Genomic DNA, 16,282 nt, shown 5'->3' with positions numbered 1-16,282 from the left:
AAGTTACTTATGCATGACACAACTCAGTGCATAGCTGCCTTGGAGCGTGATCTCTTCTGAGTGGCGAGTTCGGGTGCCTTCGTACACACCTTCCCTGTGGTCTCGTCGGCCGCCTTCATGATCTACTTTACTTGCTTCACCGTGTATGTTCAGGTAAGCTGTCTCCCGACCTCATCCTCTGGCTAGCTAGGAAATGACCATCTGACTTCATCTTCGGCGATGTCCTTGTTTCGGCGATCTCTGGCCACCACGTGGTCACGGGTTTGCATCTGGCGGCTTCATCTCAGACCCGGTGGTCGCCGGTTAAGGTTTGCTAGAGATCGGGGCACGCCAACTAAATAACTGTCGACCACACGAGCCCCCCGACTTCCTTCCCTTCTGCCAGCCATGGGTCCTTCTCAACACGCCTACATAATAGCTCGATGCCACGTCATCACTTCCGACTATCAGGACGGTACAATACTAATGGTACCATTAGTGTTATTGCAAGTAATAATAGCAATGCTTCTATCAGTGTTAATGGCAGTAATAATACTGATGGTTTCATCATTATTATAGGTGGTAATAATCCTGCAGGTACCATTAGTGTTTTAGGTGGCAATAATCCAGATGGTACCATCAGTGTAATTGGTGGCATTAATCCTAATGGTACCATCAGTGTTATTGGTGACAATAATACTGATGGTACCATCAGTGTTGTCGGTGGCAATAACTTGATGGTACAATCAGTGTTATTGGTGGCTATAATGCTAATGGTACCATAAGTGCTATTGGTGGCAATAAAAATGATGGTACCATCAGTGTTAATGGTGGCAATAATACTGATAGTACCATCAGGGTTATTGGTAGTAATAATACTAATGGTACCATCACTGTGTTTGGTGGCAGTAATACTTATGATAGCATCAGTGTTGTCTATGGCAATAACTTTGATGGTACCATTTGTGTTATTGGTCGCAATAATACTAACGGTACCATCTGTTTTATTGGTAGTTATATTACTAATTGTACCATCGTTGTTATAGATAGTAATAATACTGATGGTTCCATCAGTGTTATTGGTAGTAATAATTCTGATGGTTCGATCAGTGTTATTCGTAGTATATAATACGATAAGTGTTATTGGTGGAAGTAATACTGATAGTACCATGAGTGTTATTGGTGGGAATGATACTGATTGTATCATCAGTGTTATTGGTGGGAATCATATTAAAGGTACCATCAGTGTTATTGATGGCAATAATACTGATGGTACCATCAGTGTTAATCGTAGCAATAATAGTGATGGTACCATCAGTGTTATTCGTGGGAATAATACTGATGGTACCATCAGTGTTATTGGTGGGAATATAACTGATGGTACCATCAGTGATAATGGTGGGAATAATACTGATGGTACCATCAGTGTTATTGGTGGGAATAATACTGATGGTACCATCAGTGTTATTGCTGGTAATAATACTGTGGGTACCATCAATGTTATTGGTGAGAATAATACTGATGGTACCATCAGTGTGATTGGTGGCAATGATACTGATGGTAGCATCGGTATTATTGGTGGATATAATACCAATGGTACCATCAGTGCTATTGGTGGCAATGATACTGATGGTACCATTACTGTTATTGGTTGCAATAAATGTGATGGTACCATCAGTGTTATTGGTGGCATGGATACTGATGGTACCATCAGTGTTATTGCTGGCAATAATACTTATGGTACCATCAATGTTATTGGTTGCAATAAGAGTGATGGTACCTTTAGTGTTATTTGTGGAAATCATCTTGATGGTACCATCAGTGTTATTGGTGGCAATAATCCTGATTGTATCATGAGTGTTATTGGTGGCAATAATACTATTGGTACCATCAGCGTTATTGGTTTTAATGATATTGATGGTACCATCAGTCTTATTGGTGGCAATGATACTGATGGTACCATCATTTTTCTTGGTGGCAATTATACTGATGGTACAATCAATGTTATTGGTGGGAATATAAATGATGGTACGATCAGGGTTATTGGTGGGAAATATACTGATGGTAGCATCAGTGTTTTTGGTGGGAATAATATTGATGGTACCATTAGTCTTATTGGTGGGAATAATACTATTGGTACCATCAGTGTTATTGGATGGAATAATATTGATGGTACCATCAGTTTTTTTGGTGGGAATAAGACTGATGGTGCCATGAAGGTTATTGGTGGGAATAATACTGATGGTACCAGTAGTGTTTTTAGTGGGAATAATACTGATGGTACGATTAGTGTTATTGTGGAAAAATAATGATGGTACCATCAGTGTTATTGGTGGCAATGATACTTATGGTACCATCAGTGTTATTGGTGGCAATGGTACTGATGGTTCCATCAATGTTATTGGTGGCAATGATACTGATGGTACCATCATTGTTCTTTTTGGCAATTATACTGATAGTACCATGAGTGTTTTTTGTATGAATAATATTTATGGTACTATCAATGCTATTGGTGGGAATAATACTCATGGTACCATCAGTGTTATTGGTCGGAATAATCTTGATGGTATTATCAAAGTTATTGGTGGGAATATAAATCATGGTTCCATCAGGGTTATTGGTGGGAATAATACTGGTGGTACCATCAGTGTTATTGGTCGGAATAATACTGATGGTACCATCAGCGTTATTGGTGGGAATAATACTAATGGTACCCTCAGTGTTATTGATGGGAATATAAATGATGGTACCATCAGGGTTATCTGTGGGAATAAGACAGATGGTACCATCAGTATTATTGGTGGGAATAATAATGATGGTACCATCAGTGTTATTGGTGGGAAGAATACTGATTGTACCATCAGTGTTATTGGTGGGAGTAATATTGATGGTACCATCAGTGTTATTGTTGGGAGTAATATTGATGGTACCATCAGTGTTATTGGTGGGAATAATATTGATGGTACCATCAGTGATATTGGTGGGAATAAGACAAATGGTACCATCATTGTTATTCGTGCGAATAATACTAAAGGTATCATCAGTATTATTGATGGGAATAATACTGATGGTAGGATCAATGTTACTGGTGGGAATAAGACTGATGGTACGATCAGTGTTATTGGTGAGAATATAACTGATGGTAGCATCAGTGTTATTTACGGCAATATTCCTGATCGTACCATGAGTGTTATTGGTGGCAATAATCCTGATGGTATCATCAGTGTTATTGGTACCAATAATCCTAATCGTACCAACAGTGTTATTAGTGGCAACAATACTGATAGTACCATCAGTGTTATTGGTGGATACAATACTGATGGTACCATCAGAGTTATTGGTGGCAATGATACTGATGGTACAATCAGTTATATTGGTGGCAATGATACTTATAGTACCATCAGTGTTATTGGTTGCAATAATAGTGATGGTAGAATAAGTGTTTTTTTGTATATAATACTGATGGTACCATCATTGTTTTTGGTGGCAATGATACTGATGGTACCATCAATGTTATTGATGGCAATGAAAGTAATGGTACCATCAGTGTTATTGGTGGCAATCATACTGATGGTATCATCAGTGTTATTGCTGGAAATAATACTGATGGTACCATCATTGTTAATGGTGGGAATAATACTGATGGTACCATCAATGTTATTTGTGGGAATATAACTGATGGTACCATCAGGGTTATTTGTGGGAATAATACTGATGGTACCATCAGTGTTATTGGTGGGAATAATACTGATGGTACCATCAATGTTAATGGTGGGAATATAAATGATGGTACAATCAGGGTTATTTTTGGGAATAATAATGATTGTACCATCAGTGTTATTGGTGGGAATAATACTGATGGTACCATCAATGTTATTGGTGGGAATATAAATAATGCTACCATCAGGGTTATTGGTGGGAATAATAGTGATGGTCCCATCAGTGTTATTGGTTGGAATAATACTAATGGTACCATAATTGTTATTGGTGGGAATAATACTCATGGTAACATTAGTGTTATTGGTGGGAATAATACTGATGGTACCATCAGTGATATTGGTGGGAATAATACTGATGGTACCATTAGTGTTATTGGTGAGAATATAGATGATGGTACCATCAGGGTCATTGGTAGGAAGAATACTGATGGTACCATCAATGTTGGGAATAATACTGATGGTACCATCAGTGTTATTGGTGGAATAATACTGATAGTACCTTCAGTGTTATTGGTGGGAATAATTCTGATGCTACCATCAATGTTATTGGTGGGAATAATACTGATGGTACCATCAATGTTATTGGTGGGAATAATACTGATGGTACCATCAACGTTATTGGTGGGAATAATACTAATGGTACCCTCAGTGTTATTGGTGGGAATATAAATGATGGTACCATCAGGGTTATTGGTGGGAATAAGACAGATGGTACCATCAGTGTTATTGGTGGAAATAATAATGATGGTACCATCAGTGTTATTGGTGGGAATAATACTGATTGTACCATCAGTGTTATTGGTGGGAGTAATATTGATGGTACCAGCAGTGTTATTGTTGGGAGTAATATTGATGGTACCATCAGTGTTATTGGTGGGAATAATATTGATGGTACCATCAGTGATATTGGTGGGAATAATACAAATGGTACCATCATTGTTATTCGTGCGAATAATACTAAAGGTATCATCAGTATTATTGGTGGGAGTAATACTGATGGTAGGATCAATGTTATTGCTGGGAATAAGACCGATGGTACCATCAGTGTTATTGGTGAGAATATAACTGATGGTAGCAACAGTGTTATTTACGGCAATATTCCTGATGGTACCATTAGTGTTATTGGTGGCAATAATCCTGATGGTACCATCAGTGTTATTAGTGGCAACAATACTGATAGTACCATCAGTGTTATGGGTGGATACAATACTGATGGTACCATCAGAGTTATTGGTGGCAATGATACTGATGGTACAATCAGCGATATTGGTGGCAATGATACTGATAGTACCATCAGTGTTATTGGTTGCAATAATAGTGATGGTAGAATAAGTGTTTTTTGTGGATATAATACTGATGGTACCATCATTGTTTTTTGTGGCAATGATACTAATGGTACCATCAGTTTTATTGATGGCAATGAAACTAATGGTACCATCAGTGTCATTGGTGGCAATCATAATGATGGTATCATCAGTGTTATTGCTGGAAATAATACTGATGGTACCATCAGTGTTATTTGTGGGAATATAACTGATGGTACCATCAGTGTTATTGGTGGGAATAATACTAATGGTACCATCAATGTTAATGGTGGGAATATAAATGATGGTACAATCAGGGTTATTGGTGGGAATAATACTGATTGTACCATCAGTGTTATTGGTGGGAATAATACTGATGGTACCATCAATGTTATTGGTGGGAATATAAATGATGCTACCATCAGGGTTATTGGAGGGAATAATATTGATGGTCCCATCAATGTTATTGGTTGGAATAATACTGGTGGTACCATAATTGTTATTGGTGGGAATAATACTCATGGTAACATTAGTGTTATTGGTGGGAATAATACGGATGGTACCATCTGTGATATTGGTGGGAATAATACTGATGGTACCATTAGTGTTATTGGTGAGAATATATATGATGGTACCATCAGGGTCATTGGTGGGAAGAATAATGATGGTACCATCAATGTTGGGAATAATACTGATGGTAACATCAGTGTTATTGGTGGAATAATACTGATAGTACCTTCAGTGTTATTGGTGGGAATAATACTGATGGTACCATCAATGTTATTGGTGGGAATATAAATGATGGTACCATCAGGGTTATTGGTGGGAATAATACTGATGGTCCCATGAGTGTTATTGGTGTGAATAATATTGATGGTACCATAATTGTTATTGGTGGGAATAATACTAATGGTACCATCATTGTTATTGGTGGGAATAATATTGATGGTACCATCAATGTTATTGGTGGGAATAATACTGATGGGACCATTAGTGTTATTGGTGGGAGTAATACTGATGGTGCCATCAGTGTTATTGGTGGGAATATAAATGATGGTACCATCAAGGATATTGGTGGGAATATGACTAATGGACCATCAGTGTTATTGGTGGGAATAATACTGATGGTACCATCAGTGTTATTGGTGGGAATCATACTGATGGTACCATAAGTGTTATTGAAGGAAATAATACTGATGGTACTATCTTTGGTATTAGTGGGAATAATACTGATCATACAATTAGTGTTATTGGTGGGAAAAATACTGATGGTACCATAAGTGTTATTGGTGGCAATGATACTTATGGTACCATCAGTGTTATTGGTGGCAGTGATACTGATGGTACCATCAGTGTTTTTGGTGGGAATGATACTGATGGTACCATCCGTGTTATTGGTGGCAATCATACTGATGGTACCATCAGTTTTATTGGTGGGAATCATACTGATGGTACCATCAATGTTATTGGTAGGAATATAACTGATGTTACCATCAGGGTTATTGGTGGGAATAATACTGGTGGTACCGTCAGTGTTATTTGTGGGATCAAGACTGATGGTAGCATCAGTGTTATTGGTGGGAATATAATGATGGTACACTTAGGGTTATTCGTGGGAATAATACTGATGGTACCATTAGTGTTATTGGTCGGAATAATACTAAGGTTACCATTAGTGTTCTTGGTGGGAATAATACTGATGGTACCATCAATGTTATTGGTGGGAATAATACTGATGGTGCCATTAGTGTTATTGGTGGGAATAATACTGATGGTACCATCATTGTTATTCTTGGGAATAATAGTGATGGTACCATGAGTGGTATTGGTGGGAATAGTACTGATGGTACCATCAGTGCTATTGGTGGGAATAATACTGATTGTAACATGAGTGTTATTTGTGGGAATATAATTTATGGTACCATCAATGTTATTATTGGGAATAATACTGATGGTACCACCACTGTTATTGGTGGGAATAATACTGGTGGTACCATCAGTGTTATTTGTGGGAATAATACCGCTGGTACCATCAGTGTTTTTGGTGGGAATAATACTGATGGTACCATCAGTGTTATTGGTGGTTATAATATTGATGGTACCATCAATGTTATTGGTGGGAATAATACTAATGGTACCATTAACGTTATTGGTGGATAAATACTGATGTTACCATCAGTGTTATTGGTGGCAATGATATTGATGGTACCATCAGTGTTATTGGTGGCAATAAAACTTATGGTATTGTTTCTGCCGGTTGACCAGATCGCGCTTCGTGCGCAGCTAAGACTCGCGTATCAAGTACTCCTTCGTCCTTGTTCCAGTTCACCTCCCTTCGCCGCCGTGAGCACCTGAACCAGAGAGAACAAAGGGCGCCCTCGCGGCCGTTTGCACTCCGACGCTCAAGTCAGTAAGGCAGTAAACACCGTGCACCTCCGTATCGAAAAACTGTGACTCTGGTGTTCTGAAGGTGCGGAACCGTTTTCTAACTAAGTTCTCTCTGGTGCTCAAATCACTCGTGCGTACAAGGTGTAAGCTAGCAAAATGATTCGAGTGTGTGTAAAAATGTAAAAACGTACCTCTCTAAGATTTCAGAAAAACTTATATACCTTGGGTTTCAGTGCTATTGCCACGTGTCACTTATGACTTAAGCGCAACTCCACGTGGAAGGTCTTACGACGCTGTAACCCAACTTAGGGAAGTCCCAGCGTGTAAGTCTTCCCTCCTCGAAGTACATCCGGCGTAGGGGATGACTACCTGGGTGCCAACTCATGCGCCCCAGCCTCTAGTCACTAGCCCTGGGAGTATCTCAGCCTTCCTCTCGCACCATGCACGTAGATTACCCCTGGGACATGGCCCTCTCCCGGGTCGTGTTTGTCGCAGCGATTCTCCAAAGGTGGCGTGGATTGCCACGTCCCTACACCTCATGCATGGGTACTTCACGAGTCAGGTAACTCCCTGCTGGTACTGGGAATAATACCCATTTTGAACTTTCTCGCGTGGGGGTAGGGGTTTCTGGGATTTCTACCCATTTTGATACCATGACCCTTCGCTTACTAAACACTTGTATTTCTTTCTGCTCAGCTTCCTTTGCCGCATCATGGCGCGTACCAAAACCACCGCCAACCCTCCACCTCCCAGCGTCAACTACAAGTCTCAGTACCCTTGGGCATCTGATGAGCTGCTTGCTGAGACTTCAACCTTAACCACCTTAGTTGATTGGAGGGCCCATGTAGGCGAACCAGGTGTTTACAAACACGGTGCCTTTGCCAAAAGGCATGACGCGTACATATCCGTTCGCCCTTGCACACCGAGTGAGCCCATTTGCGTTGACGACCGGTCAAACAATGGGGAGGCTTTCTTCTTCTTCTACCAGACCGTGTTCAAATGCATAGGTCTGCGTTTACCTTTCTTTGGGTTCAAGAGAGAGCTCCTTACTGAAATAAACATCGCCCCTGCCCAGCTACACCCCAATAGCTGGGCCTTCATCAAAGAGTTCGGGATCCTCTGTGGATACTTTGGCCAGGCCCCCTCCGTGGACATATTCCTCCACTTTTTTTAGATTAAAAAACAAGGGAAGAGCCTCTGGGTCAGCTGCAGCGGCATTGCCGGGGAATCCTTCTATCCCTATTCCAACAATCCTATAAGGGATGGAGAAAGAAGTTCTTCAAAGTGTGTTGTACTGACCACGACCGCACATCACTGGATGGCTTTCCTCTGTACTGGGTGAAGGAGCCAGGATTGACCAAGCCCAAGTCCTTGGATGAACTACCCTCAACAGATCGAGAGGTGGGCTTGATTTTGGCCAGTGTGGGGGTCTTAGATACTGCCGAGTTGATAGCACGTGAATACGACTCTGCAACCCTCACTCAATACCTTAGTATGGGAACTACTCCCCACTCATCTTCTTTGATTCTTGCTTCCGCTAGTGTTTACCTTTGTTCATATGTGAACTGTCTGTTTACTTTAAATTTCCATAGTATATCTGATTATGCTTCATGCTTTGGCTTAGCTTGTGCCTAACCTCTGCTTTGTTTGCTTTCTTGGTGCAGATTCAAAAATGGATATGAACAAGAGGCTGAGGCTCGCCAAGGCTTTGACAGCCCGGGGCAAAGCCACCTCCAAAGGAGCTGACGCTTCCACGCAACCAGCCCCTGAGCCTACTCCTCCACCCTCTCCAACATCTCACTCTCAAACCCTCCCAACAACAACACCTAACCAAGACCTTCCTTCCTTACATGTCACCCACACTCCTAGCTCTCCACCTCTCATCGCGGTCATGCCCCTTACCATGGTCGAAATTGCGACCACACCAGCCCCCCTGGACAAAGGCAAAGGGGTGGTGGTGATTCCCTCAGAGGATGATGAAGACACTGAGGATGGGCAAGTCTTCAAGAGGAGGAGGACCAACAAGGTCGTCACCTCCCATTCTTCCTCCAACCACGGTGTTGAGTCCCTGAGGGAACACCCTCCAAGTGCCACTTCACCGCCCCATCAACTGGCTTCGGGGGGTGGGGTTGAGTCTGCGTCCACACCTGATCCTACGCAGACCCCAGAGCTTCCCCATCCAGTCCAAGGCTTCATAAAAGGCTTTCTGCACAAGGCGACGCCGAGAGGCTCGACTGACACAACCACAGAAGAAGGTGTTGCCTACTGCATTGGGGAATACCTTTCCAACGCCCGCTCTTGGCGGGAGCAAGCTGAGGCCAAAGCCAACGACTGCCTAGCTCTTGAGAAAGAACTGGCCTTGCTGAATGAGCAAACTCAGGCCCAAGAGCGTCGCTGGTTTCACCAAGAGGTCTCCTACAAAGAAACCCTGAAGGAAGCTCAACAAGCAAAGGATGCCACCAACAAAAGACTCCACGAGGCTGGTCAAACCTACGCTGAGCTTCTTGGGCAAACTGTGCCTCTTCGTGTGAAGATCGATGAGCTCCAAGATGCTGTCGAAGCCTCCAAGATCCAACAGAAGAAACTTGAGGACCACTGTGGCTCTCGAGAGGAAAAACTGGGCGAGGTGGAGGCAGCGCTGAATGCCAAGATTGAAGCCTTCGACCTGCTGCAAGCTAACTTTTCCAAACTGCAGGCAGAGAAGGACGAAGCTTTGGAAGCCAAAGATAAAGAAATGGCCTCCCAAGCCGAGCGTTTTGAGAGGGCGGAGAAGGAGCTGGTTGACAACGCCGAAGGCGCTTTTGTTGAGGGGTTCGCAGAGGCCCTAGCCCAGGTGGCATGTGCAAATCCAGGGATCGACGTCTCCAGCTGCGGCCCGCTCAACCACATCGTCAAGGGAAAAATCGTTCCCCTAGCTATTCCTGAGGATTAGCCTCCCTTTTAACTTTGTACCTTCATAATTACCTATCACTTTGTATTGCCATACTCAATATAATCAATCATTTCATCTTTATATCTTTACGTATGCTTCTCTTCTTTTACTGCTTGGTAATCGTGCTTGCACTTTATCTTCGTGTCGACCATTGTCTCCACTTGCTGTTCCAAAGGTGTATCTTGTTACTTTACCTTAGACTTACTTCGATCTTGTTCACTTACCTTGCGAACCATAGGCAGCACGTGCCTTTCTTTCTTGTCTTCTCAACCAAGGCGAGGTGCATACCTTTCTCCCTTTCTGCTTTCTAACTTGTGGGATTTTCTTAGCCTTCGATATTTGTTTCGACCTTCGTGGCCTTGAGGCATCCGTTTCTGAAGGTGTTTCTGGCCTCGACGTCGCTCAAAGGCGAAGGAGGGCTTATCTTGGCCGAAGCCTACTTGCTCGTACTGGGTGCCCACACTCAAGGAGAGACCTGCTGAACGCAAGTTCATTTTGTCCTTAGCATGTCTAGACACTTGGGACAAAGTTGCGCTTTGGTGCCCACGCCTGAGGAGAGGCCTGCTGGAAGCAGCACTGTATCGTCCACGGGGTGTCTAAACACCAAGGTAACTAGCCCTTATCTCTGCGCACTTGGTGCCCACGCCCGAGGAGAGGCCTGCCCGGAGACAACGCCATTTTGTCCTCGGTGTGTCTAAAAACACCAAGGCGATCAGTGCACTTGGTGCCTACGCCCGGGGAGAGGCACGCTGAAAGCAGTGTCGTATCGTCCCCGGTGTATCTAAACACCAAGACGACCAAGGATTTGGTGATTATGCTTAAGGAGAAGGTTTCCCGAAGGATGGCACTTCTCCTACCTGGGGTGTATCTGCACCAAACCGCCTGGCTCTAGATTGCTCCGAACTTCCTTACTGCCTGATGCCCACACACGAAGGAGGCGCCCCCCGCCACTTCCTTGCGAGGTACCATCTGTATTATTACCACCAATAACAATGATGGTACCATCAGTATTAATACCAAAATTAAAATTGAAGGTACAATAACACTGATGGTACTATCAGTATTATTACTACGAATAACACTGAAGGTACCGTCAGTATTATTACTACCAATAACACTGATGGAACCATCAATATTATTACTATCAATAACACTAATGGTACCATTAGTATTATTACTACTAATAACATAGATGGTACCATCACTATTATTGCAATCAATAACACTGGTGGTACGATCAGTATTATTCAAACCAATAACACTGATGGTACCATCAGTATTATTCCCACCAATAACATTGATGGTACCATCAGTATTATTCCCACCAATAACACTGATGGTACCATCAGTAATATTCCAACGAATAACACTGATGGTACCATCAGTATTATTCCCACCAATAATACTGATGGTACCATCAGTATTATTCCCACCAATAACACTGATGGTACCATCACTTATATTCCCACCAATACCACTAATGGCACCATCAGTATTATTCCCACCAATAACACTGATGGCACAATCAGTTCTATTCCCAACAATAGCAATGATGGTACCATCAGTATTATTCCCACCAATAACACTAATTGTCCCATCAGTATTATTCCCACCAATAATAATGATGGTCCCATTAGTATTATTCACACAAATAACACTGATGGTACCATCAGTATTATTCCCACCAATAACACTGATGGTACGATCAGTATTATTACCACTAATAACAATGATGTACCATTAGTATTAATACCAAAATTAAAACTGATGGTACTATTAGTATTATTACTACACATAACACTGACGGTACCATCTGTATTATTACTAACAATAACACTGATGGAACCATCAATATTATTACTATCAATAACACTGATGGTACCATCAATTTTATTACTACCAATAACATAGATGCTACCATCAGTATTATTTACGCCAATAACACTAATGGTACCATCAATATTATTGCAACCAATAACACTGATGGTACCATCAGTATTATTGCCACGAATAACACTAATGGTACCATCACCAATAACACTGATGGTACCTTCAGTATTATTCCCCCCAATAACACGGATAGTACCATCAGTATTATTCCCACCAGTAACACTTGTGGTACCATCAGTTATATTACCACCAATAACATTGATGGTACCATCAGTATTATTCCCACCAATAACACTGAAGGTACCATCAGTGTTATTCAAACCAATAACATTGATGGTACCATCTGTATTATTCCAACCAATAACACTGATTGTACCATCAGTGTTATTCCTACCAATAACACTGATGGTACCATCAGTTATATTCGCAACAATAACTATGATGGTACCATCAGTATTATTCCCACCATTAACACTGAAGGTACCATCAGTGTTATTCCTACCAATAACATTGATGATACGATCAGTGTTATTCTCCCCAATAACACTGATGGTACCATTAGTATTATTCCCACCAATAACACTGATGGTACCATCAGTATTATTACTACCAATAACACTGATGAAACCATCAATATTATTACTATCAATAACATTGATGGTACCATTAGTATTATTACTACCAATAACATAGATGGTACCAGCACCATGATTGACACCAATAACACTAATGGTACCATCACTATTATTGCAACCAATAACACTGATGGTACCATCAGTGTTATTGGAGGGAATAATACTAATCGTACCATTATTGTTATTCGTGGCAATAATAATGATGGTACCATCATTGTTATTGGTGGGAATATAACTGATTGTGCCATCAGTATTTGATGGAGATCAAGGCCAAGGATAAATAGAAGCCAATCAAAAAGGACAAGAGGAGGTAGAGGATCAAGAGGTAGATGTGCAAGACGTTACTCATCCTTCTCAAAGGCTTACAAGAAGGATGTTCAAGGCCTTAGGAAATAATGTACAATTGTTTTCTTTATTTGTAATATCTTTGGTAGATGGTGCTTAAGAGGGAAACATAAGAAACCTCTTGTGTAAAAGCATCCTTAGTTGTAGTTTAGAAATATTAGTAGCTTAGGGGGGAGTGAACTTAGTAAGGGATGCTAGGGGGAGTGTAGATATGAGTTAGGAGGTGCCAAACTAGGAAGGAAAGTCACACTTCCTTCATTGGCGCCGAATTTGAAGGTCATTAGGGACATATTTGCATTTGATTAGTCTTGCATTTCAGCACCTTATAGGCTATAAATAGAGGTGCTGCCCTTGTACAAATCAAATTTGGAAATTGTAGTAAGAAAACTCTACTCAAATTGAGAGAGAAATTGGAAGAGCTTTGGTGCCTTCATCAAGTCTTATCTTGGGTGTCTATGGTGAACCTCAAGTGGCGACAACTCACTAATCTTGGAGTATCCACACTCTAAGTGGCGTGATCACTCACCTCTCCTTCCATCTCCATAAGTTTTCTATTCTCAAGCTTTGTTTCTTCTTCATGAATCATGTTCTAGTTTTACTTGTTCATCAAATTCTGTTCGGTACCTTGTTGTAATTTGCAATTCTGTTCGATGCATTGGTTATATCTTTCAATTCTGTTCGGTTTTCAATTGTTGTTCTTCAATTCTTGTTGATTGATTCAATTTGACAATACATGGACTTCCATGTGAGCTTTGGTTCGGTGCAAAGTTTTGGTGAGTTCTTGAATTAGAACATTGATCCAATTCTAATTAAAGTGCCAATTCATGACCAACTCAAGTTGTTCCTAAGAATGTCAAAGAATCATGTATATCTTGCTATTGGATTCACATCATGTGGTATCTAGAGTTTAGGTTTTGTGTTGCTTAATTTTTGAGCTGTGTTGCACTTTATTTTCAAGAGCTCTTTATTTCAAGTTGTTTACCATTCTGTTTTAGGCTTTATTTTGAGTTTCCTTGCTGTTTTTTTTTGTTACACCAAGTGTTTGTGAAAAGGATACTTTGTTTTCTTAGAAACGTGCTACTGTTTTCAATTTACTGCAATTAATTGGCTCACTGGAAATTTGTGAAAATTTGGATTTACATTCTTCAAAGTGTTACAAATCCATAGAAAAAATAAGTACTAAAAAATTCCAAGTACACAAAAAATGATAAATAAAATACGGAAAGTGTACAATTCTGCCGAAAAAAATACAGTAATCTGGCAGCGATTTTGAAAAATTTATTTCTCTCAATTGGCTTACTGTTTTTCCCTCATTCCAGTGCCATTATTGATTTGAGACATTGAAGTTTCTGTGGTTAATTTTTCACATTCCAGTTCGCTTTCAATCAGTACAGTTAAATCTGTAAACATAGCACAGTTTGCATAAAAAAATATTTTCCAGTAGCTTGTTTTTGTTTCTTAAATCTACTCTAGTACTTTTCTCTAGGACTCTTTTGGTGTGCCTTCTTTCTTCATTGAGTTCTTTATTTTCTTGTTTGTCTTTCATTCATTAATCTTTGAGTTTGTCTTACATATAGTATTCCTTTTGCAATTGCCTTTCTTTGCTTATACCTTTTCTTGTTTGTCATTCTTTCTTCTTTGGTTTTGTGGTGAAGTACTTTCAAGATTCTGTGCTCTTGTTTTGGCATTTTTCACTTGAGGATTACTAAGGCCTTAAGATAAGCTTGGTGCAGAGAGCATTCTTTCTTTGAGAGTGAATTTCACTGACCACTTCACTGCGGTTTTGGTTCCAATTTCTTTTAGCTGACTGTGTTTCCTAACATTTGTTTGCTGTTTTGTGTTTGCTGTTTTCTTTGATAAAATGGCTCCATATTCTAGTGAGGAATCTTGCAAGCAGAATTCACCTTCTAAAGCTTCTCTTCGTGGTGAATTACTGGAAGCTCAACGCCATATTAGAAGATTGGAGGAAAGGTTGCAAAAACTGGACATGCAACAAGCTGGACCGTCTAATGCTCAGCATGCAGCGCACCATTCACATAGACATTCGTCTAGGGGATCATCCAATGCCTTTGGCCGTGAAGAAGTGCGAAGAAGAAGAGAGCCAAATCATTCCTTTCATGGCTATGATCCTAGAGGAAGAGACCACCGTGACAATGGCTATTACCGAGAGGCTAAAGCTAGACTTCCCTTGGTCAAGCTTCCAAGCTTCAATGGAGATAGTGATCCTAACATCTATCTAGATTGGGAGGCCAAGTGTGAGCAGATATTTTATCTACATGGGGTCCAAGATGAGCATAAGTATAAGTTAGCTACTTTAGAATTTTGTGATTATGCCATGCAATGGTGGCATGGACTTGTAAAGGACATTATGTTTCACAAGGGTCATCTCGTGGACTCTTGGAACTCTCTTAAGTTTCAAATGCGCGCTAGATTTGTGCCGCCCCACTTTAGGAAAGACCTTATGTTGAAACTCCAACGGTTTCAACAAGGCACGCTAAGTGTGGACGCTTATTATAAAGAATTAGAAACGCTTTTCTATAAGTTAGAAATACGTGAGGATGACGAAGCTTTGATTGCTAGGTTTGTTAGTGGGTTAAGGAAGGATATCCAAGATATTGTGGAATTACAAGAGTATTCATCATTTGGGTCATTAATTCATTTAGCAATGAAGGTGGAAGCCCAACTTGCTAAGAAAAACTCTTTTAAAAATCCCCCAAATGATGGTTACTACTCCAAATCTTGGAAGAACAAAAAGTCTTTTTCAAAATTTCCTTCCTAAGATTCTTCTTTCAAACCCAAGGAATCTAAGCCATCTACTACTAGGCCTAAATCCCCAACAAAAACGTCTAATAAAAAATGCTTTAAATGTTTAGGATATGGTCATATAGCTGCGAATTGCCCCTAAAAAAGAAGTATGTACATGCATGAAGGCATTGTAGTTAGTGAACATGATTCCGACTCTCCTAAACATGTTTCCTTTTCTAGGCACTCAAGTGGGGATGAGAGTGAGAGTCCACTAGAGGGTGATTTGTTAGTTGTGAGAAGACTCATTGGCCAAGTTTCTCAACCTTTTGACGAAAGTCAAAGGGA

At 40.6% G+C, this 16,282-nt stretch overlaps 2 protein-coding genes across 2 annotated transcripts; one reads left to right on the top strand and one right to left on the bottom strand.

Annotated features, from left to right (window-relative positions):
* The first annotated feature begins 422 nt into the window (after nucleotides 1-422).
* Nucleotides 423-10,322, top strand: LOC137815508 (uncharacterized). The gene is made up of 17 exons (XM_068618623.1): nucleotides 423-730; nucleotides 802-971; nucleotides 1,026-1,100; nucleotides 1,190-1,298; nucleotides 1,406-2,223; nucleotides 2,270-2,815; nucleotides 3,014-3,563; nucleotides 3,707-4,056; nucleotides 4,103-4,169; nucleotides 4,456-5,255; nucleotides 5,439-5,699; nucleotides 6,187-6,309; nucleotides 6,500-6,530; nucleotides 6,607-6,989; nucleotides 7,182-7,243; nucleotides 8,735-8,957; nucleotides 9,055-10,322. The coding sequence occupies exons 1-17, from the start codon at nucleotides 423-425 to the stop codon at nucleotides 10,320-10,322; spliced, it is 6,144 nt and encodes a 2,047-aa protein (XP_068474724.1).
* An 888-nt stretch (nucleotides 10,323-11,210) lies between these two features.
* LOC137815507 (uncharacterized) lies at nucleotides 11,211-12,921 on the bottom strand. The gene is made up of 3 exons (XM_068618622.1): nucleotides 12,902-12,921; nucleotides 12,117-12,794; nucleotides 11,211-12,042 (listed from the first exon to the last, which is right to left on the bottom strand). Exons 1-3 carry the CDS (start codon nucleotides 12,919-12,921, stop codon nucleotides 11,211-11,213), a joined length of 1,530 nt encoding a protein of 509 aa, XP_068474723.1.
* Nucleotides 12,922-16,282: the final 3,361 nt, after the last annotated feature.

This window comes from Phaseolus vulgaris, chromosome 1 (assembly GCF_000499845.2).
Source record: "Phaseolus vulgaris cultivar G19833 chromosome 1, P. vulgaris v2.0, whole genome shotgun sequence".
NCBI classification, from domain to species: domain Eukaryota; kingdom Viridiplantae; phylum Streptophyta; class Magnoliopsida; order Fabales; family Fabaceae; genus Phaseolus; species Phaseolus vulgaris.
Note: the sequence above shows the minus strand (reverse complement) of the source record. Positions and strands in the feature narration are given on the sequence as shown.

Excerpts from the sequence above, each read along its gene's own strand:
- LOC137815508 (XM_068618623.1), top strand. The coding sequence starts at position 423 with ATGCCACGTCATCACTTCCGACTATCAGGACGGTACAATACTAATGGT. Across the intron at positions 1,101-1,189 it reads TTCGATCAGTGTTATTCGTA|TGTTATTGGTGGGAATCATA; the intron begins GTATATAATACG and ends TTGTATCATCAG. Across the intron at positions 7,244-8,734 it reads TGGTGGCAATAAAACTTATG|GAGCCAGGATTGACCAAGCC; the intron begins GTATTGTTTCTG and ends TACTGGGTGAAG.
- LOC137815507 (XM_068618622.1), bottom strand. The coding sequence starts at position 12,921 with ATGGTGCTGGTACCATCTAT. Across the intron at positions 12,795-12,901 it reads ATGGTGCTGGTACCATCTAT|TGTTATTGGTGGGAATAATA; the intron begins GTTATTGGTAGT and ends TGGTACCATCAG. Across the intron at positions 12,043-12,116 it reads GATGGTACCGTCAGTGTTAT|TGGTAATAATACTGATCGTA; the intron begins GTGTAGTAATAA and ends CATTGTTATTAG.